Here is a 22,656-nt window from a genome sequence, read left to right as displayed (position 1 = left end):
CACTGTGTAGGGAACATAAATCAATTGTCTAATATACTGTCTAGTGCACTATGTAGGGAACATAAATTTGTTATCTGATATACAATCTAGTGCACTATGTAGGGAACATAAATCCGTGATCTGATATACAATCTAGTGCACTGTGTAGGGAAAATAAACCAATTGTCTAATTCAATATCTAGTGCACTACGTAGGGAGCATAAATTCATATCTAAAATACTATCTAGTGCACTACGTAGGGAACATAAATCCGTTATCTGATATACTATCTAGTGCACTATGTAGGGAACATAAATCCGTTAACTAATACGCTACCTAAAGCATTATGTAAGGAACATAAGTCTATTATCTAGTACACTATCTAGTGCACTAAGTAGGGAACATAAATCTATTATCTTTCACACTATCTAGTGCACTATGTAGTACACATTAATGTGTTTGTGACACGAACAGTTAGCTTAGTAGCTCAGCTCCTAAAAGTTCTGTTATCACCCATATTCTTTGGTGTGTGTTTTTTTTTTTTTTTTTTTTTTTTTGGGCTTGAGAGGTCGAGGTCTGGGGGTACCTCCCTGAAATGAGTTTTTGCAACTTGGGATGTCTGGGAGCACGAAGGAACTAATGCTGTCCACATACTTTTGCCTTGTATTTTGACATGTATAGAAGGACAGAGATTTACTAAAGCATAAATGTGTTTACCTGCAAAAAATGAATAACAATAGAAAAATGAAATCTGGTTCCCGATCTGGATCATCGCTCGTCTTGTAGAAGCGAAGCTGTCGATCTGTCGGTTGTGTTATGCGTTCTTACTGCGTGCCACAATGTGCACCGGGATCGTCAGAGAGACTCTGCTAGTCTATAGGTTCGGGCTCGGCGTCCATACAGGTCTCCCACGGGTTCCTCGGCATGTGGGGCATGGAGATGATGAGCAGGCTGATCCCGCTGATGAAGAGGAGGATGAAGGCTGCGCAGGCGCACGAGAAGGACCACGAATAGTAGTACTCGATCCAGATGGTTTCGTCGCTGTCGATCATGCGTTTGACCGACTGCCTCATGACCTCCACTGAAATGACGATGCAGAGACCTGGGAAGAGGTCATGCAGACATTGGATACTTTAGAACGAGCAGTGGTTTCTTGGGTTTGCAGAATATTGATCAGTGTAGGGTTTCACGTTTTGGTTCTCTTGTGAGTACAGCCATTTGGGTCAGGTAACCAAAGGAACCGGTTGATTCACCGACCTTTAGAACTTCTCAACCTTGAAACCAGCTGTGAAGCCATACTCACATCGACAACTGACTTTAGCAACTGCTTCAATCTAATCTGGGTCACATTGGGTCTAGTGCCACATACTTAGACCACCCAATCCACCTTCTATACATTTAAAAACCAATGGAGATCTGGGAAGAATATCACCAAACCTCTTCCCAACATCAGCTAGGACCTAAGTTACTAGGACAGTTACTAGAGGTAAGGAATACACTGATCAGCCATAACATTAAAACCACCTCCTTGTTTCTTTACTTACTGTCCATTTTATCAGCTCCACTTACCATATAGAAGCACTTTGTAGTTCTACAATTACTGACTGTAGTCCATCTGCTTCTCTGCATGCTTTGTTAGCCCCCTTTCATGCTGTTCTTCAATGGTCAGGACTCTCCCAGGAACCCACAGAGCAGGTATTATTTGGGTGGTGACACTGCAGTGACACTGACATGGTGGTGGTGTGTTAGCGAGTGTTGTGCTGGTATGAGTGGATCAGACACAGCAGCGCTGCTGGAGTTTTTAAATACCGTGTCCTCTCACTGTCCACTCTATTAGACACTCCTACCTAGTTGGTCCACCTTGTAGATGTAAAGTCAGAGACGATCGCTCATCTATTGCTGCTGTTTGAGTCGGTCATCTTCTAGACCTTCATCAGTGGTCACAGGACGCTGCCCACGGGGCGCTGCTGGCTGTATATTATAGGTTGGTGGACTATTCTCAGTCCAGTAGTGCTGTTTCTGATCCACTCATACCAGCACAACACACACTAACACACCACCACCATGTCAGTGTCACTGCAGTGTCACCACCCAAACAATACCTGCTCTTTGGTGGTCCTGTAAGGGCCCTGACCACTGAAGAACAGCATGAAAAGGGGGCTAACAAAGCATGCAGAAAAACAGATGAACTACAGTCAGTAATTGTAGAACTACAAAGTGCTTCTATATGGTAAGTGGAGCTGATAAAATGGACAGTGAGTGTAGAAACAAGGTGGTTTTAATGTTATGGCTGATTGGTGTATATAAAGAGACATTCGATTTAAAGCGTGGAGCTCACCTGCAAAAGCGAAGAACATGCCAGCTGGTCTTAACAGGTAGTCCTTGCTTCCTCCAAAGGCTCCTAGTACACACAAGCTCCCCAGGATCATGAAGGCCAGGCTGAAGATGGCAATAGCAGCTGCTGAGATATTGTACTCTGGAATGTATACACCACTGTAGTGAGAACTGGCTTCAAGTTTACCTACAATCGTTATATCTAAGCTAAACAGACTGCGTTAAACTATCATTATACTTAATATTGTAGAATTCAAACCAAACTAAAATTAAAACCAAATAAAAAAAGTAGAACGGGGCATGGGTATGAAAGTGGAACCTACCGAAAACTTTCAGTTTAGGTTCTCTCACCATCTACCATACATGACATTATAAATACATTCATGGAATCTGGAGAAATCTCAGTCCATGTAGGGTAAGACCAGAGATCACTGTAAAGTGTTTGAGCATTGAACCCTTAATATACACCGACCCACCTTCCTAATATTGTGTTGGCCCCCCTTTTGCTGCCAAAACAGCCCTGACCCTTCGAGGCATGGAGTCTGACACCTTTCTATCAGAACCAGGATTAACTTCTTCAGCAATTTGAGCTACAGTAGCTCGTCTGTTGGATTAGCTCCCCACGAGCATCAATGAGCCTTGGTCGCCCATGACCCTGTCGCCGGTTTACCACTGTTCCTTCCTTGGATCACTTTTCATAGATCATGCACCACTGCAGACCGGAAACACTGCACAAGAGCTGCAGGTTTGGAGATGCTCTGACCCGGTCGTCTAGCCATCACAATTTGGCCCTTGTGAATCTCGCTCAAATCTTTATGCTTGCCCATTTTTCCTGCTTCTAACACATCAACTTTGAGGATAAAATGTTCACTTGCTGCCGAATATATCCCACCTACTAACAGGTGCTGTTAATCAGTGTTGTTCACTTCATGTTATGCCTGGTGGGTATACTCTGGAGTACTTCAGAAAAACATTGTCACCTAACACGGTTCGCCGCTGCATCAAGAAATGCTGCTCTTATGCAGAGATCAAGTTCTCTGGGTCCACGCTTACTTACCTTCGAGAGACCAAGTCAGTAGTAGCATGTGCTGTTGTGCTGTGGTCAAATGAGTCCAAGTTTAAGCTTGTTTTTGTGAAAAACAGATCTCAAGTTCTTCCTGCCAGTACGTAAAGGAACATCCGAAGTGTTAACAGCAGAAGGTGTAAAAGCCAACATCTGTGATGTTATGAGGGTGCATCAGTGTTTACTGGATGGGAAATTTGCACATGTGTGAAGGCATCATCGACGCAGAGGCGTATATTCGAATTTTAGAAAGACACAAGGCACCACGAAGGCGTATTGTTTTCCAAAAAATACAAATCAGAAAAAGTTGGGACAGTATGAAAAATGCAAATAAATTAAAACTGCAGAGTTTCTTACATTTACTTTGACTTTTATTTCATTGCAGACAGGATGAACCTGAGATATTTCATGTTTTATCTGCTCAACTTCATTTCATATGTTAATATTCCTTCATTCCTGCATTTCAGGCCTGCAACACATTTCAAAAAAGTTGGGACGGGGCAATTTAGGGCTAGTAATGATGTGATTCCAAACAGGTGATTATAATCATGGTTTGATACAAAAGCAGCACCAGGAAAGGTTGAGATGATCAGATGATCTCCAGTTAAAAGAGATGTGCATATTTCTCCCTCTACAGTGCATAATATCATTAAACGATTCAAGGAATCAGGAGGAATTTCAGTGCGTAAAGGTCAAGGGTGCAAGCTTAAGCTGAACGCCCGTGATCTTCGATCCCTCAGACGGCACTGCATCAAGAACCGCCACTCAACAATAGCTGATATAACCACATGGGCGAGGGATTACTTTGGCAAACCTTTGTCAAGCACTATAATACAGAGTTACATGCACAAATGCCACTTTACTGTGCAAAAAAGAAGCGGCGTCAACTTCTCTGGGCGCAGAGGCATCTAGGATGGACCATCACACAGTGGAAACGTGTGTTGTGGTCAGATGAATCAGCATTCCAGGTCATTTTTTACATTGAGATCTTAGAGCAACATGTGCTGCCTCAAGACGTCGTCTTTTCCAGGGACGTCCATGCATTTTTCAACAAGACGATGCAAAACCACATGCTGCACACATTACAAAGGCATGGCTGTGGAAGAAGAGGGTACGGATACTGGACTGGACTGCAATGAAATTGAAGTCAAAGTAAATGTAAGAATGTTTTTTATTATTTGCGTTTTCCATACTGTCCCAACTTTTTTCTGATTTGGGTTTGTACAATGATGTTGGTCAGTGAAATCAATGGAAATTTTGTTTGACATTCGTCAGTTAAATAAAGATTCAAGAAAATGAACAAATCACAGATTTGTTTTTATTACATTGTACAAAACGTCCCATCTTTTGTGAAAATGAGGTCTGTACTCTAACTCTAAGTCATGTCACATTAAATCACATCACAGCACTAATCAGTCTGATCTCAGACTGCTTTTGCATCTAATGTGTCTTTAATTAGTAATAGGCTACAGGCATATTGATTGTTAGAATGACTATTGATGTTTCCAGAGACGGCAGAAGAATGCATAGCGCTCGACAGAGTCACTTCATGTCCTGCGTGTTGTCAGATCGAGATACGAGTCTTTTTACTCCTTAACTGTATGGCGGCTTTGATGCGTGAAGCGTGAAATAGCTAGGATCGTTCAGCTTGAATAGATGCATCATGTCTGATCTGGACCTTAAGTTGTTGGATTGCCTGGCCTCCTGGCTGAGATGCCTGAATGCATCAGGTGTTACATATGGGTCAAAAGGGTAGACTGCAGCTTATGGGCATAGAGACGCCTCTAGAAATAGCCAATTAGGGGAAAAAAATTGGGAAGGAAGGGAAAAAACGGACAGCAAAAAATAAGGATTTACGCTGATCAGGCATAACATAATGACCACCTTCCTAGTATTGTGTTGCTCCCCCTTTTGCTGCCAAAACAGCCCTGACCCGTCTAGGCATGGACTCCATTAAACCCATCTGGCACCAAGATGTTAGCAGTTGTGAGGTGGGACCTCCATGGATCGGACTTGTCTCTCCAGAACATCCCACAGATGCTCGATTGGATTGAGATCTGGGGAATTTGGAGGCAAAAACGTGATTCATCAGACCAGGTCACCTTCTCCCATTGGTCCGTGGTCCAGTTCAGATGCTCACGTGCCCATTGTTGGCGGTGGACAGGGGTCAGCATAGGCACCCTGACTGGTCTGCGGCTATGCAGCCCCATAACCAACAAACTGTGATGCAGTGTCACCTTTCTATTAGAACCTATCTATCTATCTATCTATCTATCTATCTATCTATCTATCTATCTATCTATCTATCTATCTATCTATCTATCTATCTATCTATCTATCTATCTATCTATCTTTCTATCTATCTATCTATCTATCTATCTATCTATCTATCTATCTATCTTTCTATCTTATATACACCGATCAGGCATATCATTATGACCATGATAACACTGATTATCTCTTCATCACGGCACCTGTTAGTGGGTGGGATATATTAGGCAGCAAGTGAACATTTTATCCTCAAAGTTGATGTGTTAGACGCAGGAAAAATGGGCAAGCGTAAGGATTTGGGCGGCTAGACGACTGGTTCAGAGCATCTCCAAAACTGCAGTGGGCTGTATCTATCAAAAGTGGTCCAAAGAAGGAACAGTGGTAAACCGGCGACAGGGTCATGGGCGGCCAAGGCTCATTGATGCACGTGGGGAGCGAAGGCCGGCCCGTGTGGTTCGATCCAACAGACGAGCTACTGTAGCTCAGATTGTTGAAGAACTTGATGCTGGTTCTGATAGAAAGAAGTGAGAATACACAGTGCATCACAGTTGCAGGACTGTTTTAAAGAGTCAAGAGGGTTAAAAGCCTTGCTGAAGGTCCCAACAGTCCCAACAGTGGCTGTGAGGCAGGAGGCAGAGCTAAAATACAAACCTTCATCCTTTCAATTGATAGCTCAAAGCTCTACCCACTAGGATACCACTTTCTCTATAATAACACCTCTATAAGAGCGAATGAGAATTAATGTGAGGGCCTGAATGTCATGTGGTTCTCGGTGTACGCCGAGGCTTAGCAAGGTCACTTACCTTTTTGAGTCTTGACTTCAAAAACTTCAGCCTCTTCCCCTGACGTGAAGTGTTTGAAGTAGGAGCAGTTCTTGACTGCAAAGAGAGATGAAAACAGTGATTGTAGCTGAGGAGGTGCTGTTGGTGCCTGCCGTTACGATGCACTTGCACTTCCAATGAGCCTAGCCGGCATTTCCTCCCGAGACCGACCGCTCAGTGTTAGCTGCTATCAATGTGCTTCCTGCAGACATTCTCATCCTCCAGACAGTTTCAGGGAAACGGGGGAGGCTAAGGGTACCACCCTAGTTTCCACTTTCTGCTTCGCCACTGATACACGCCCCCTCCGACACGTGTGCAGTACCGACCTCGTCTTTTCACCTGCATGATGCGAGTTCATATGCGGATCAGTCTTGTGCACGGAGAGCCACACCCTGATCAGTATTATTCCCAGACTCTGCGTAAGCACCAGTCATAATTGCACCAGTTATGAGGAACCCTGGTCCGGCTCATCCCACCCTGAACAACAGCCAATCGTTGTTCATGTAGCCACCCAGCCCAGCCGTAAAGCAGAGCTGGAACTGACCATCTTAGCGCTTGCCCCGCCCGCTCCCAAACATACGCTGCTTATTTCACAAAGACATGATAAGACCTTTTCACCGCAGTTGGCACTGACCTCTCTCAACACAGGTCAAAGCATCTCAGGCGTACCATGAGCATCGCTACAGAACAATCCCACCGCCCTTCGCCGCTATTAGGCGATGCTTTTATTTCAGGACTCCCATGGGGAAGCACAGGAGCGTGATTATGAAGGTGTGTAGGCAGTCTGACACCTCTCGCTTAGATTAAACTCATAAAGCAAGCTCGCACTTGCCGCTGTCCGGAGAACGAGCGGGAGGAAGATGGGCAACAGGCAGTAAAAAAGAGGAGCTATTTGTTACTCTGGACCCACAATCTCCGTCAAGGGTGAGAAGAGACGAAGGGAAAAAAAGCATGCTGTGAGGAGGTTACCTAGCAACAGGCTGCTCCTATGTGCAGTGATGGTTCAGCCTCAATGAGGAGAGCAAAGCAAGGGCTGCTGAGCTGCTTTTAGGGTGTCATTTATTTACCCTGTTTGACCGTTCCTATTACAATGTCTTACTCTCGGGGAAATTGTTACCCCTTGGTGGAGGTCTGGGTTGAAAAAAAAGGCAGCGCTTCCTCTCCACCAATGCTGATCCCTGCTCTGATTGAGGAGAACGAAGCTAACCCACACCCCCCTCCGACACGTGGGCAGCATGCCGTATGCATTGTGTCACCTGCAGTGCAGCTCAGCACTGTGTACTGAGAGACGCACCCTGAGAGCACTCTTTTCTCATCTCCGTGCAGGCGCCATCAATCAGCCAGCAGAGGTCGTAATTGCATTAGTTATGAGAGAGAGACCCCATCCGGCTTAATCCCGCCCATATCTGAACAACAGGCCAATCGTTGTTCATGTGGCCGCTCAGCCTAGCCGGCAGGCAGAGCTGAGATTCGGTACGATGTATTCGAGATCCCAGCTCTGGTTCCAGCGTGTGTGTTTTTACCGCTGCGCCACCTGAGCGGCCTAGCTTGGATGTTTAAATAGGGGCAACAAATAAACACCCTTTTATGATGTACACCTGCTGTGTAGCTACATTTATTGCCGTTACACAATATCGCCAAATGATCGGGGACATCCCTCTTACTTATTGAGTTCGGATGTTCAGCCACAATGAAATTACATGCTAGCAACTTTGGCAACAATATAACAAGGCTGCTACAGCCTAATGTCCTCCTGTGCATCAAATGAGGTCCATAAAGCCATGGTGGCTTGCACAGAGCCGTGGAAAAAAAATCCCATTAGACACCTTTGGGACTGGAGGCCAACATCAGCGCCTAACCTCACAGACCTCACACTCCTACAATCACACATCACCACTTTGGAGGTGGTCAAGGCCACCAAGGAGGGCTTTTCCGAGTTAATACCCATGGTTTTAGCTGGAGTAGGTTGGTCAACACGTTTCAATTACGTACTAACTAAAGAAGCTTATATGTTGTTTGTCTGCTCAACTTCATTTCATTTGTTAATATACAGTACATCCATTCCTGCATTTCAGACCTGCAACACATTCCAAAAAAAGTTGGGACGGGGGCAATTTAGGGCTAGTAATGAGGTGAAAAAACTAAATAATGATGTGATTCCAAACAGGTGATTGTAATCATGGTTTGGTACAAAAGCAGCATCCAGGAAAGGCTGAGTCTTTGATGAGCAAAGATGATCAGAGGATCTCCAGTTTGTCAACAAATGTGTGAGAAAATGATTGAAATGTTTAAAAACAATGTACCTTAAAGAAAGATTGGAAGGGATTTGCATATTTCTCCCTCTACAGTGCATAATATCATTAAACGATTCAAAGAATGTTCGATCCCTCAGACGGCACTGCATCAAGCACCACCGCTAAACAATAGCTGATATAACCACATGGGTGAGGGATTACTTTGGCAAACCTTTGTCAAGCACTACAATACAGAGTTACATGCACAAATGCCACTTAAAACTTTACTGTGAAAAAAAGGAGCCTTATGTTAACCATGTCCAGAAGGCATCTAGGATGGACCATCACACAGTGGAAACGTGTATTGTGGTCAGAAGAATCAGCATTCCAGGTCTTTTTTGGACCAAAGACGAAAAGGACCATCCAGACTGTTATCAGCAACAAGTCCAAAAGCCAGGGTCTGTCATGGTATGGGGCTGTGTCAGTGCCCTTCTGTGATGGCGGAGTTAATGCAGAAAAATACACTGAGGTCCTAGAGCAACATGTGCTGCCTTCAAGACGTCATCTTTTCCAGGGACGTCCATGCATTTTTCAACAAGACGATGCAAAACCACATGCTGCACACATTACAAAGGCATGGCTGTGGAAGAAGAGGGTACGAGTACTGGACTGGCCTGCCTGCAGTCCTGACCTGTCCCCAATAGAGAATGTGTGGAGAATTTTGAAAGGAAAAATGCGACAACGACGACCCCGTACTGTTGCACATCTTGAGATGTTAACATTACAAAGTGGTAAATGCTTTACCATCCCAACTTTTTTCGGAATGTGTTGCAGGTCTGAAATGCAGGAATGGATGTATATTAATAAATGAAATGAAGTTGAGCAAACAAAACATGAGCAGTGGCAGAAATACCATCCTGCAAGTAGCGTGTCGGGCCGTATCATTGACCTTACGTGATTCTTAATGGAGGCACTTATTGCAGAGAGGAAGTCAATTACTAGGTTGCACTGGCTGTCACATAAGGTTTCTTCTTCTTGATTAAAACCCCCTCCCCTTCGAGCCAAGTGTAAACATACACATCATTGGTCGCTGCACTTGCCTGGGTTGTAGCTTACTGTACTTGTGAGGCTAGAACCACAGATTCTTTGTTCGTCCTTGACATTAAATGACCATTAGATTCAGGGTCAGTTATAAAAGAGGACACTTTTAAAGCAGCTAAGCTGCCAAGAGCACTGGTATCTGGGACGTACCAGTGCAGCGCCATCCACAGAGGCCTGTGCTGTGCTTAAAGTATTACCTGCCGGCAAGAGTTTAAAGAGCATCTCATTTTTTTCCCTTTCATCAGCTCTTACTCTCTCTCGTCTCTCATTTGCTGTCTCTTTTACAGCCACATAGACACAAACAAACATCTATCAGCTGGAGGTAGCTCTGGGAGTACAGCCACGAAACAGCATGAGTAAGTGTGAAGCAGGGGGAAAGTGACTCTCCAAGTGCTAACGTGTTTACTCATGGCTTCAATTGTGCATCGGCGAAGGCTATCAGAATCGAGCCCTTTTCCAGGCTGTGCAGATGCTAAGCCGCTGTGAAATCGATCACACCCGGCCTGCTGGAATCCCCCTCCTCCGGTCCTGCTGTGTCCTGAAGCCGCTGTGAATCTCCGACGCTGTTATTGACGCTTGACAGCAGGGGCGTTCAGAATCGTTCAACAGTGCCAAATGTAATCTGTGCCAGGCACCTGGTTTAACTAATCGGCTTCATTTGTACGCAAATGATCCAAATTAGGACGCCCAGCGCCTGGTTGGACCAGATCCAAATACATAGGATACTATGTTTAAAAGCAATCTGCTTGTTTTCCCAGTCTGTTCACCACCCGAAACTCAACATTTCCACTGAACATATATAATCTAGTAAACAGAAGTGGCATCCCTCATGTCATTAATGATGACACACCAAATGGGTGTTGGCTCCCAATCAGTCTTCCACTGCTGGGGGATTCCTGATTGCGTTCGAGGAGGATATATACACCAATCAGCCATAACATTAAAACCACCTCCTTGTTTCTACACTCACTGTCCATTTTATCAGCTCCACTTACCATATAGAAGCACTTTGTAGTTCTACAATTACTGACTGTAGGCTTGTTCTGCAGTAAAGTGGATGTTAATTAATAATTTTGTAATGCAGCGTGGGTGTTATGTTTTGTAGAGGATATTCTGATATAAACTATATCCTCTTCTGCATTTCCCCTCACACCGTATCCTGTGTTCTCATTGGCTGTTCGACATGTCACTCATTCCCAGTTGCCCATCTGAGATCAGATATCTGACGTGCTAGAAAACTCGATCCGGTCGCCGAGCGGTCTGCGAGCCGGTCGGGTCGAGTTGTTGGATAGTTCACACATAGCGACTGAGAGCCGAGTTTTGATCGCCGAGTGAACGCTGAGTTGCTCCCGACCCGGAAAATCAATTGCCGACCAGTCGCCGAGCGAAAATCAGGGCAAAAATCGTGTAGTGTGAACTAGGCATTAGTCCACTCACTGTTAACTCTATTAGACACTCCTACCTAGTTGGTCCACCTTGTAGATGTAAAGTGAGACGATCGCTCATCTATTGCTGCTGTTTGAGTTGGTCATCTTCTAGACCTTCATCAGTGGTCACAGGACGCTGCCCACCGGGGTGCTGTTGGCTGGAAATTTGTGGTTGGTGGACTATTCTCAGTCCAGCAGTGACAGTGAGGTGTTTCAAAACTCCATCAGCGCTGCTGTGTCTTATCCACTCATACCAGCACAACACACACTAACACACCACCACCATATCATTGTCACTGCAGTGCTGAGAATGATCCACCGGCCAGATAATACCTGCACTGTAGTGGGTCCTGACCATTGAAGAACAGCATGAAAGGGGGCTAACAAAGCATGCAGAGAAACAGATGGACTACAGTCAGTAATTTGGTACGTGGAGCTGATTAAATGGACAGTGTGTGTAGAAACAAGGAGGTGGTTTTAATGTTATGGTTGATATTATTGGTGTATATACTCCTCTCGATTGTTGGATTTAGAATTTGCAAATCATTATCATCTTAATATTAATGCAGTATTAATGGAATAGAATGTCTAACAAGCTTATAGTCAGTAGTCCACATACCTTTGGTCAAGTGTTATTTTTTATTCAGTGCACAGACAAAGACACACGCTTTGATAAATAGATGGACAAATGGCAGCCCTGTAAAACTGCATTAACAAGCTAATTGACGGGTACAAGTTAATGTTCTATAAATAAAATGCCATAGTCGAAATTGCCCAGTGAAAAGAGAAGTTTGATTGAATAGGAATGGAAATTGAATGGTGTGAAAATAGGTATTTATTTAGCTTTTGAAAAGCACAAAAACAAATTGTAATGAAACTTTTGTTATCACAGGGAGTGACGACTTGAACCTAGCTGATAAAGTGGGTGGCACACAGCAAATGGGTGAAGAGGAACTCCTCTCCTCTTTTTTTAGGAGCTTCCTAAAAATAGGCAGAAGGTCGACTGGCTCCCAGAGGTGTGAGTTGGCAACCTACCCTGTTTTAAGGTGGTGTCCAACCCTCGCGATCCTAACCTGAAGGTAATATGAAGCAGTGCTTTGATGCAGAACACGTATATACAGTACATTGCCAAACGTATTCGCTCGTCTGCCTTCACACGCATATGAACTTGAGTGACGTCCCATTTTTAATCCATAGGGTTTAATATGATGTCGGCCCACCCCTTGCAGCTATAACAGCTTCAGCTCTTCTGGGAAGGCTTTCTACAAGATTTAGGAGTGTGTTTATGGGACGTCAGACGCTGATGTTAAACGAGAAGGCCTGGCTCTAATCATAGTCTCCGCTCTAATTCATCCCAGAGGTGTTCTATCGGGTTGAGGTCAGGACTCTCTGCAGGCCAGTCAAGTTCTTCCACACCAAACTCGCTCATCCATGTCTTTATGGACCTTGCTTTGTGCACTGGTGCGCAGTCATGTTGGAATAGGAAGGGGCCATCCCCAAACTATTCCCACAAAGTTGGGAGCATGAAATTGTCCAAAATCTCTTGGTATGCTGAAGCATTAAGAGTTTCTTTTACTGGAACTAAAAGGCCGAGCCCAACTCCTGAAAAATAACCCCACACCATAATCCCCCCTCCACCAAACTTTACACTTAGCACAATGCAGTCAGACAAGTACCGTTCTCCTGGCAACCGCGAGACCCAGACTCGTCCATCGGATTGCCAGCCGGAGAAGCGTGATTCGTCACTCCAGAGAACATGTCTCCACTGCTCTAGAGTCCAGTGGCGGCGTGTTTTACACCACCGCATCCGACGCTTTGCATTGCGCTTGGTGATGTAACGCTCGGATGCAGCTGCTCGGCCATGGAAACCCATTCCATGAAGCTCTCTACACACTGTTCTTGAGCTAATCTGAAGGCCACATGAAGTTTGGAGGTCTGTAGCGATTGACTCTGAAACAGTTGGCGCCCTCTGCGCACTATGTGCCACCCCGCTCTGTCATTTTACGTGGCTTCCACTTCGTGACTGAGCTGCTGTCGTCCTCAACGCTTCCACTTTGTTATAATAGCAATGACAGTTGACTGTGGAATATTTAGTAGCGAGGAAATTTCACGACTGGACTTGTTGCACAGGTGGCATCCTATCATGGTACCACGCTGGAATTCACTGAGCTCCTGAGAGCGACCCATTCTTTCACAAATGTGTGTAGTAGCAGTCTGCATGCCTAGGTGCTTGGTTTTATACACCTGTGGCCATGGGAGTGATTGAAACACCTGAATTCAATGATTTGAATGGGTGAGTGAATACTTTTGGCAATATAGTGTATGTACACTGTATTATAAAAACACAAAAAAGAGGCAGTTCAGGTAATCATGAACACTATGACACTAAATACCACCTGGAAACGCTTGTCACGAAGCATGAATACATCCTAGACCCCCCTATCACATTCACTGACTCATTTCTACTTTGTAGCAATGAAAAGCAGACAATCCATCATTTGCATGTTTTTAAAAGCTGAGAGGTAACTAAAGTACCTGGAGGACACTCATGAAGACATAGAGTGAATATGCCAGACTCCTCAAAGAAAATAATCAGTTGCAGGGATTGAATCCAAGTCCCGAGGACTCATTCTATTGGTGCCACCAAGTAATTGAGTCTTTACTTTAAAGGGCATGATTTTTTGGGCTCACAGGAACCTTTCTGTGATGTTAAATCAATGTAAATGTTCCATAGCAACAAAGTACCTTAAATAAAAGACCAATTGAAGCAACATATCGAAAATAATACTGATTTTTAATGGCATGGCGATCTGCGGATGTATCAGGCACAACTGTTAGATTTTATGGTGGGTACCCTCTGTGGGAAGCACCGTTGCCTCACAGCAAGAAGCGGGTCGGTGCTGACCCCCACCCCAATTGAGGAGAGCGAACGGACACACGCCCCCTCCGACACGGGTGCAGTACAGAATGCATCTTTTCACCTGCATGAGGCGAATTCATATGTGGATCAGCTTTGTGTACGGAGAGCCACACCCTGATCAGCATTATTCCTTAACTCTGTGCAGAGGTCGTAATTGTATCAGTTATGAGGTCCCTATCCGGCTCCCTCCGTGTATGAACAACAAGCCGATCGTTGTTCATGTAGCCGCCCAGAGTTTTGGAATGTCAGCTCTGGTGTGCTAGTGTGTTTTACCAATGTGCCATCTAAGCGGCTGCGGTCCGGATCATTTCTGTGTGGGTTTCCTCTAGGAGCTCTGGTTTCTCCCACAGTCCAAAAACAAGCAAGTTAGCTTTACTTGTGTGTGTGTGTATGCCCTGTGGTGGACTGGTGACCTGTCCGGGGTGTTTCCTACCTTTCGCCAGGTAAAAGGTACCCACCGTGACCAGAATAGGATAAAGCAGTGGTGAAACAGACATTGAACAGACAGTGCTTTCCTATTGCCAGACAGGAATATTAAGAAATCCTAATACTGTGGATGACTCGGATTAGTTGAAGGTAAACAACACAGTTACTGTTACTAACAGAGCATCATTTATGAGTGCAAGTCTTAAAGACTGCTGACTACCTATAGGACACAATAATCTCAGGTGAGGGGCCGCTCAGGTGGTGCAGCGGTAAAGTACGCCAGCGCACCAGAGTTGGGTTTCGAATACATCGTATCCAATCTCAGCTCTGCCTTTCCGACTGGGCCGGGCGGCAACATGATCAACGATTGGCTGTTGTTCAGGTTTAGAGGGTTAGAAAGTCGGATCATAGGTCCTCACAACTGGTGCGACTGCGGCCCCTGCTGGCTGGGTGTGGCCCTCCGTACACAGTGCTCGTCAGTGTATGAACTCGACTCGTGCAGGTGAAAAATGCAGTCTGTACTGACTGTACGTGCCGGAGGGGGCGTATGGCCGTTGAGAGGCGAATCAGTATAGAGGACGCAATCAGGGTAATTGGACACGACTAGATTAGGGGAAAAAGTGGGGAAAAATAGAAAATTTAAAAAAATAAATACAATAAATCTCAGGTGAATCAATTCCAGGGTATCAAAACATTTCTGGGACATTGAGAAAGAGCTGCAAACGTCACCGTCTAACAATTTTTGTGCTAAAGAAAGACATGATGAAGGCTGTTCTATTTCTGTCTGACATAACAACCTATTTCAATGGCCTAAATGTCAAGCTCCAGCGCAGAAACAACACAGTGTGACCTAGTGTAGGCAGTGCATGCTTTAAAGAAAAAGGAACTGACAAACTGAAGGGCCTGGTGATCTTTCCAAAAAAATCTAACAATTCTGCCATTCGGCCTTCATATGAATCATACTTAATACCTAGAAAACTGGGCTGAAGTTCTGGGTAAACAAGCCGCACTGTGTAATAATTCATGTCAGAAATCTTATAGAACTCCCAGTAAAATTACACATGATTTGCGTAAGGTCTGTCCAGTTTATCAGCTCCACTTACCATATAGAAGCACTTTGTAGTTCTACAATTACTGACTGTAGTCCATCTGTTTCTCTGCATGCTTTGTTAGCCCCCTTTCGTGCTGTTCTTCAATGGTCAAGACCCCCACAGGACCACCACAGAGCAGGTATTATTTGGGTGGTGGATCATTCTCAGCACTGCAGTGACCCTGACATGGTGGTGGTGTGTTAGGATTTTTAAACACTGTGTCCACTCACTGTCCACTCTATTAGACACTCCTACCTAGTTGGTCCACCTTGTAGATCAGAGTAAAGTCAGAGACAATCACTCATCTATTGCTAATGTTTGAGTTGGTCATTTTCTAGACCTTCATCAGTGGTCACAGGGCGCTGCTCACGGGGCGCTGTTGGCTGGATGTTTTGGTTGGTGGACTATTCTCAGTCCAGCAGGGACAGTGAGGTGTTTAAAAACTCCTCATACCAGCACAACACACACTAACACACCACCACCATGTCAGTGTTACTTACCAAATAATGCCTACTCTGTAGTGGTCCTCTGGGGGTCCTGACCATTGAAGAACAGCATGAAAGGGGGGTAACAAAGCATGCAGAGGAACAGATGGACTACAGTCAGTAATTGTACAACTACAAAGTGCTTCTATATGGTAAGAGGAGCTAATAAAATGGACAGTGAGTGTAGAAACAAAGAGGTGGTTTTAATGTTATGACTGATCGTGTGTGTGTGTATATATATATATATATATAACATTATATATATACACCGATATATACACCGATCAGCCTTAACATTAAAACCACCTCTTTGTTTCTACACTCACTGTCCATTTTTCAGACTGGATATATTTATACACATACCACCCCTCTGCTACAGCACTAAGGAACCCAGTCGACCCCTTCTCCCCAGGCACAGCCAATTGTGCCTGTTGGATTCCCAGCCAGGTTGATCCCAAAGTAGGGATTCAAACTCACAAGCTCAAGATCTCTGCAGTGCTGGGCTCTTGCATTAGACTGCTGCACATTTTGATATGATTTGCTACCTTTAGACTGGAACTGGAACTCATTTGCTTGGTGGGCTTCTATCTCTAGGCTCTATCTCTAAGTTGCTGTAGGTTAAAGAAAACCAATTCTGTGTACAATAGGTTTGTAATGAAATGGTCTGCAAGGTTTAAGTCTGGGCTTTGGCTGGGTCACTCATTAATAGACTTGCCCTGAAAGGTGAGCTGTTGCTCCAGTCTGAATGTGTGTGCACTCTGGAGATTCCATTATTTGGCTGCATTTATCCGCACCTCATATATTACCAACCAGTCTTCCTGTCCCTGCCATTAAGATGCACCCAATAGCATGATGCTGCCACAGTAGCAATGATATTAGCAGGGTCGAAATTCTAGCCGCTCAGGTGGCGCAGCGGTAAAAACACATGCTGGAACCAGAGCTGGGATCTCGAATACATCGTATCGAATCCCAGCTCCGCCTGCCGGCTAGGCTGAGCAGCCACATGAACAACGATTGGCCTGTTGTTCAGATATGGGCGGGACTAAGCCGGATGGGGTCTCTCTGTCTCATGACTGGTGCAATTACGACCTCTGCTGGCTGATTGATGGCGGCTGCACAGAGATGAGAAAAGAGTGCTGTCAGGGTGTGTCTCTCCGTGCACAACGCTGAGCTGCACTGCACTCGTCAAAGTGTAGGTGATAAGATGCATACGGCATGCTGCCCACGTGTCTGAGGGGGCGTGTGAGGGGGCGTGGGTTAGCTTCGTTCTCCTCAATCAGAGCAGGGAAATGCATAAAGAAAAAAATTAAATTCTAGTTTGAGCTTCATTAAAAAGTGTAAATACAGCGGTAAAACACGCTAGCACACCAGAGCTGGGATCTCGAATACATTGTATCGAATCTCAGCTCTGCTGGGCCGCTACATGAAAAAAGACTGGCTGTTGTTCAGGGTGGGATGAGCCGGACAAGGCTTCCTCATTACTGGTGCAATTACGACCTCTGCCTGTGCAGAGTTGGGGAATAATGCTGATCAGGGTGTGGCTCTCCGTGCACAAGGCTGATCCGCATATGGACTCGCCTCGTGCAGATGAAAAAAGGCAGTCGGTACTGAGCACGTGTCGGAGGGGGCGTGTGCCAGTTACGAAGATCCTCAGTGAGCAGTGGAGGGTTGTATCGGTAGAGGTGAAGTGTAACGCAATCAGGGTAATAATTTAGGAGATTATTTGACATGTGGTAGTTTTTGTTTCCCTTCTATTCAGCATTGTACACTAAGCATAATGAGACTGTTTCTCCAGAAGAGTGATAAATAAGATGACTCAACATGCATAAGCAGATTATAAACACTAATTTTTAATGCTAATGTTTTAGGTTTGGAATGTTACTTTACTGAAGCAAGTAACAAAATGAAAAGCTCTGTGAATGATACATAGTTTGTTCAATATAGTATAATAATGTACACTGATCAGCCATAACATTAAAACCACCTCCTTGTTTCTACACTCACTGTCCATTTTATCAGCTCCACTTACCATATAGTTCTACAATTACTGACTGTAGTCCATCTGTTTCTCTACATACTTTTTTTTTAGCCACAGGACCACCACAGACTAGGTATTATTTAGGTGGTGGATCATTCTCAGCACTGCAGTGACACTGACATAGTGGTGGTGTGTTAGGATTTTTAACACTGTGTCCACTCACTGTCCACTCTATTAGACACTCCTACCTAGTTGGTCCACCTTGTAGATGTAAAGTCAGAGACGATCGCTCATCTATTGCTGCTGTTTGAGTTGGTCATTTTGTAGACCTTCATCAGTGGTCACAGGACGCTGCGCACGGGCGCTGTTGGCTGGATAATTTTGGTTGGTGGACTATTCTCAGTCCAGCAGTGACAATGAGGTGTTTAAAAACTCCACTCATACTAGCACAATACACACTAACACACCACCACCATGTCAGTGTCACTGCAGTGCTGAGAATGATCCACCGCCTAAATAATACCTACTCTGTAGTGGTCCTGTGGGGGTCCTGACCATTGAAGAACAGCATGAAAGGGGGCTAACAAAGCATGCAGAGAAATAGATGGACTACAGTCAGTAATTGTAGAACTACAAAGTGCTCCTATATGGTAAGTGGTCTGAATATACTCAATGTACATGTGATGCATGTTTGGTATGTTAAATCCACTAAACCTAAGACTCAATTGTCAACCACCTTAACTTCAGCACTTTAATTAACTTAAATAATTATAATAGGAGTAAAACTGAAGACAAAGTCATTTAATAAAGCCCTAGTCCAGAACCAGGTATCATATCAAACTTCTTAATCAAATGTAGATTATATTAATGTTAAGAACCCAGTTTGCACAAATTAATAACACCCATAAATAAGATACGTTGCCCCAGACAACGTATAATATCTACTTTAACCCCTGCTTACCTCCAGGCAGGCTAATAGGGCCACAACCTTTGCCTTCAGGGTCTTCCTCCACAATAAAAATGCTCTTCTTACAAAGCCTCCAAAGCCCGAAGTGGGCAGCCTCGCAGGTAGTGTTGAGCTGTTCCACCCTTGGGCTCAGCACGGCCCAATGATCCGTCACGATCGCCGTCAGCATGGATGAGATGCCCACTACAGTGATAAGGAACGTGATCTTCACTTTGGTCTTCGTATCCTTCAGCATGGTTGTGGGACAAGTAGCGATTTGCAAAGTTTGCTGTAATTCTAGACAGCTTTCTATTAAATAAATGCTAAACTTAACACAGAGACTGACAGATTCCTCACTGCAGCTTACCGTCCACAGATCTCTGCTTCAGTTTGTTAAAAAAAAGGGCCAGATAACAGTGCCCTAGTTTTCTTTCTCTCTTCCTCCCTGGATGGCGTTCGGCTTGGAGGGCTGTGGCTAATGTGCACTGTCTTAATGAGGTGTTCTAAAAAGAAAAAAAAAAGATTAATTAATGTATCTTTATCTGTACACCAGATGAAGATCTCAATATCTTTTTTTAAGTAGGACATATGAGGTTTGGCAGGATCTTTGACAGTATATACTGTGTTGTTATATCTAAAGCAATCTCTTCTTGTATTGCTAGAGCTCTTTTTCATTAGGGGCTCGTGGGAAATCTTGACTCTAGTTGGGTAGGTTTGGTTGGGTAGTTTCCCCCCATTAGTAAAGAAATAAGATATTAGGGACAGGTCAGGACTGCAGGCAGGCCAGTCCAGTACCCGTACCCTCTTCTTGTCCTGTTGAAAAATGCATGAACATCTTGAAGGCAGCATATGTTGCTCTAAGATCTCAATGTACTTTTCTGCATTAATGCTGCCATCACAGAAGTGTACACTACCTTTACCAAAGGCACTGACACAACCCCATACCATGACAGACCCTGGCTTTTGGACTTGTTACTGATAACAGTCTGGATGCTCCTTTTTGTCTTTGCTCCGGAGCACACGGCGTTCATTTTTTCCAAAAAAGACCTGGAATGCTGATTCATCTGACCACAATACACGTTTCCACTGTGTGACGGTCCATCCTAGATGCCTCCGAGCCCAGAGAAGTCGACGCCGCTTCTGGACATGGTTAACATAAGGCTTCTTTTTTGCACAGTAAAGTTTTAAGTGCCATTCATGCATGTAACTCTGTATTGTAGTGTTTTACTTAGGTTTGCCAAAGTAATTCCTCACCCATGTGGTTATATCAGCTATTGTTGAGTGGTGGTTCTTGATGCAGTGCCATCTGAGAGATCAAAGATCGCGGGCGTTCAGTTTAAGCTTGCGTCCTGGGCCTCCTTAAATTGTTCAATGATATTATGCACTGTAGAGGGAGAAATATGCAAATCCCTTCCAATCTTTCTTTGAGGTACATTGTTTTTAAACATTTCAATCATTTTCTCACACATTTGTTGACAAACTGGAGATCCTCTGATCATCTTTGCTTATCAAGGACTCAGCCTTTCCTGAATGCTGCTTTTGCACCAAACCATGATTAAAATCACCTGTTTGGAATCACATCATTATTTAGTTTTTTCACCTCATTACTAGCCCTAAATTGCCCCCGTCCCAACTTTTTTGGAATGTGTTGCAGGTCTGAAATGCAGGAATGGAATCTGCAGGTCGATAATGCAGATTCCTACATGACCGGACAACTGGTCTGAAGAGAGAATACAAACCTTTGACAGTGTATTAAGCTGCCAAGTCTTATTAATACCAGAGGACAAGGAAAGCCGAAGCAACTGGTACAGACTAACAGAGAAACCACTGTATATTAAAAAAAAACATATTATAATATAACATATTTAATATTTATTTTTAAACTGCTGCTTTTATTAAAATACACCCTCTGTAATGGGCACCACTTATGTTAGTGTCTGTTATAAAATTTCCTGGCCCACTTCACAGAACTCTGGCCCATTTTTGTTAGTGAAAAGCTTTTCAGCCTTTCTTTAGAGAAAATAGAAAGACCTTGTCAGAAGAGGCTTTAAGTGCTAAATATGGAACAATTTGCACGGAAAATTACTTTCTACCCCGCAGTGCAATTAATTAGAATTAGGCTAAGATTGAGATTTATCATTCTGTTAAAGTGTAAGCCATCCAACAAATGTGCCTGTATTTGTTATATAAGTATATATTGTGCATGTCAGTAGCAAACCGTGACTCTTTAACCTCGGCCCTCTGACCAACGGACCACCAACCACCAACATTCTTTCCAGCAACAGCGAAGCAGCAAAATGACAATGCCAGCGAGTTTGACAAGGGCCAAATTATGATGGCTGGATGACTGGGTCAGAGCATCTCCCAAACTCTTAAAGCAGCTCTTGTGGGGTGTTCCTGGTCTGCAGTGGTCAGTATCTATCAAAAGTGGTCCAAGGAAGAAACAGTGGTAAACCGGCAACAGGGTCATGGGCGGTCAAGGCTCATTGATGCACGTGGGGAGTGAAGGCTGGCCCATGTGGCCGATCCAACAGACAAGCTGCTGTAGCTCAGATTGCTGAAGAAGTTATTGCTGGTTCTGATAGAAAGGTGTCAGAATACACAGTGCATCGCAGTTTGTTGCGTAAGAAGGCAAGCCGGCGGAGGCAGTGTGATGCTTTGGGAAATGCTCTGCTGAAACCTTGGGTCCTGCCATCCACGTGGATGTTACTTTGACACGTACCACCTACCTAAGCATTGTTGCAGACCATGTACACCCTTTCATGGAAACGGTATTCCCTGATGGCTGTGGCCTCTTTCAGCAGGATAATGCACCCTGCCACAAAGCAAAAACGGTTCAGAAATGGTTTGAGGAGCACAACAACGAGTTTGAGGTGTTGACTTGGCCTCCAGATTCCCCAGATCTCAATCCAATGGAGCATCTGTGGGATGTGCTGGACAAACAGGTCCGGTCCATGGAGGCCCCACCTCACAACTTAGAGGAGTTAAAGGATCTGCTGCTAACATCTTGGTGCCAGATACCACAGCACACCTTCAGGGGTCTAGTGGAGTCCATGCCTTGATGGGTCATAATATTAGGAAGAAGGTCATAATGTTATGCCTGATTGGTATAAACTATATAAAAGAACTATTAGTGCCAGTATGAATGATTGGATGACCTGTATTCTAGATACTATTTGGACAGAGGACATCTTTGTGACTTACCTCTGCAGTACAAGAAACGAGAGGAAACCCTGGAGCAAAACAAGACATAAACAAGACGTTGACATCATTTTTCTGCTTCTCTGAGACACTAAGTAAAGGCCCTATGGGTCACCAGCCACAGATTGACTGACAGCTGGAAAACATCTTACCCCATCTTTAACAATCAACATCAACACAGTCACACTTCAGCATCTCTGTGACAAGCACACCTGAGACCGGTATGTGACAGCCTAACATGCTTATTCACAATCGGTGAACTTTTAGATCCCAGAGCATTTCAGTGTGCCAGATCTGTTGAGTGGAGAAAACATTCTAATTGGATAAGCATTATATACAGAGAAGAAGGCGGCATTTGACCGACTGAGTTAGAAAAAAC

General features: G+C 44.4%; 1 protein-coding gene across 2 annotated transcripts; it reads right to left on the bottom strand.

Annotated features, from left to right (window-relative positions):
- Positions 1–848: 848 nt before the first annotated feature.
- On the bottom strand, positions 849–22,131 carry cacng1b (calcium channel, voltage-dependent, gamma subunit 1b). Of its 2 annotated transcripts, XM_062984843.1 has the most exons (5): positions 22,108–22,131; positions 19,092–19,314; positions 6,451–6,525; positions 2,318–2,455; positions 849–1,081 (listed from the first exon to the last, which is right to left on the bottom strand). In XM_062984843.1, exons 1-5 carry the CDS (start codon positions 22,129–22,131, stop codon positions 849–851), a joined length of 693 nt encoding a protein of 230 aa, XP_062840913.1. The 2 variants fall into 2 exon arrangements, with proteins under 2 accessions (XP_062840913.1, XP_062840914.1); XM_062984844.1 differs by lacking the exon at positions 22,108–22,131 and having other exon boundaries at positions 19,092–19,332.
- Between the last annotated feature and the right edge of the window lie 525 nt (positions 22,132–22,656).

Source organism: Trichomycterus rosablanca, chromosome 22 (genome assembly GCF_030014385.1).
Source record: "Trichomycterus rosablanca isolate fTriRos1 chromosome 22, fTriRos1.hap1, whole genome shotgun sequence".
Lineage (NCBI taxonomy): Eukaryota > Metazoa > Chordata > Actinopteri > Siluriformes > Trichomycteridae > Trichomycterus > Trichomycterus rosablanca.
Note: the sequence above shows the minus strand (reverse complement) of the source record. Positions and strands in the feature narration are given on the sequence as shown.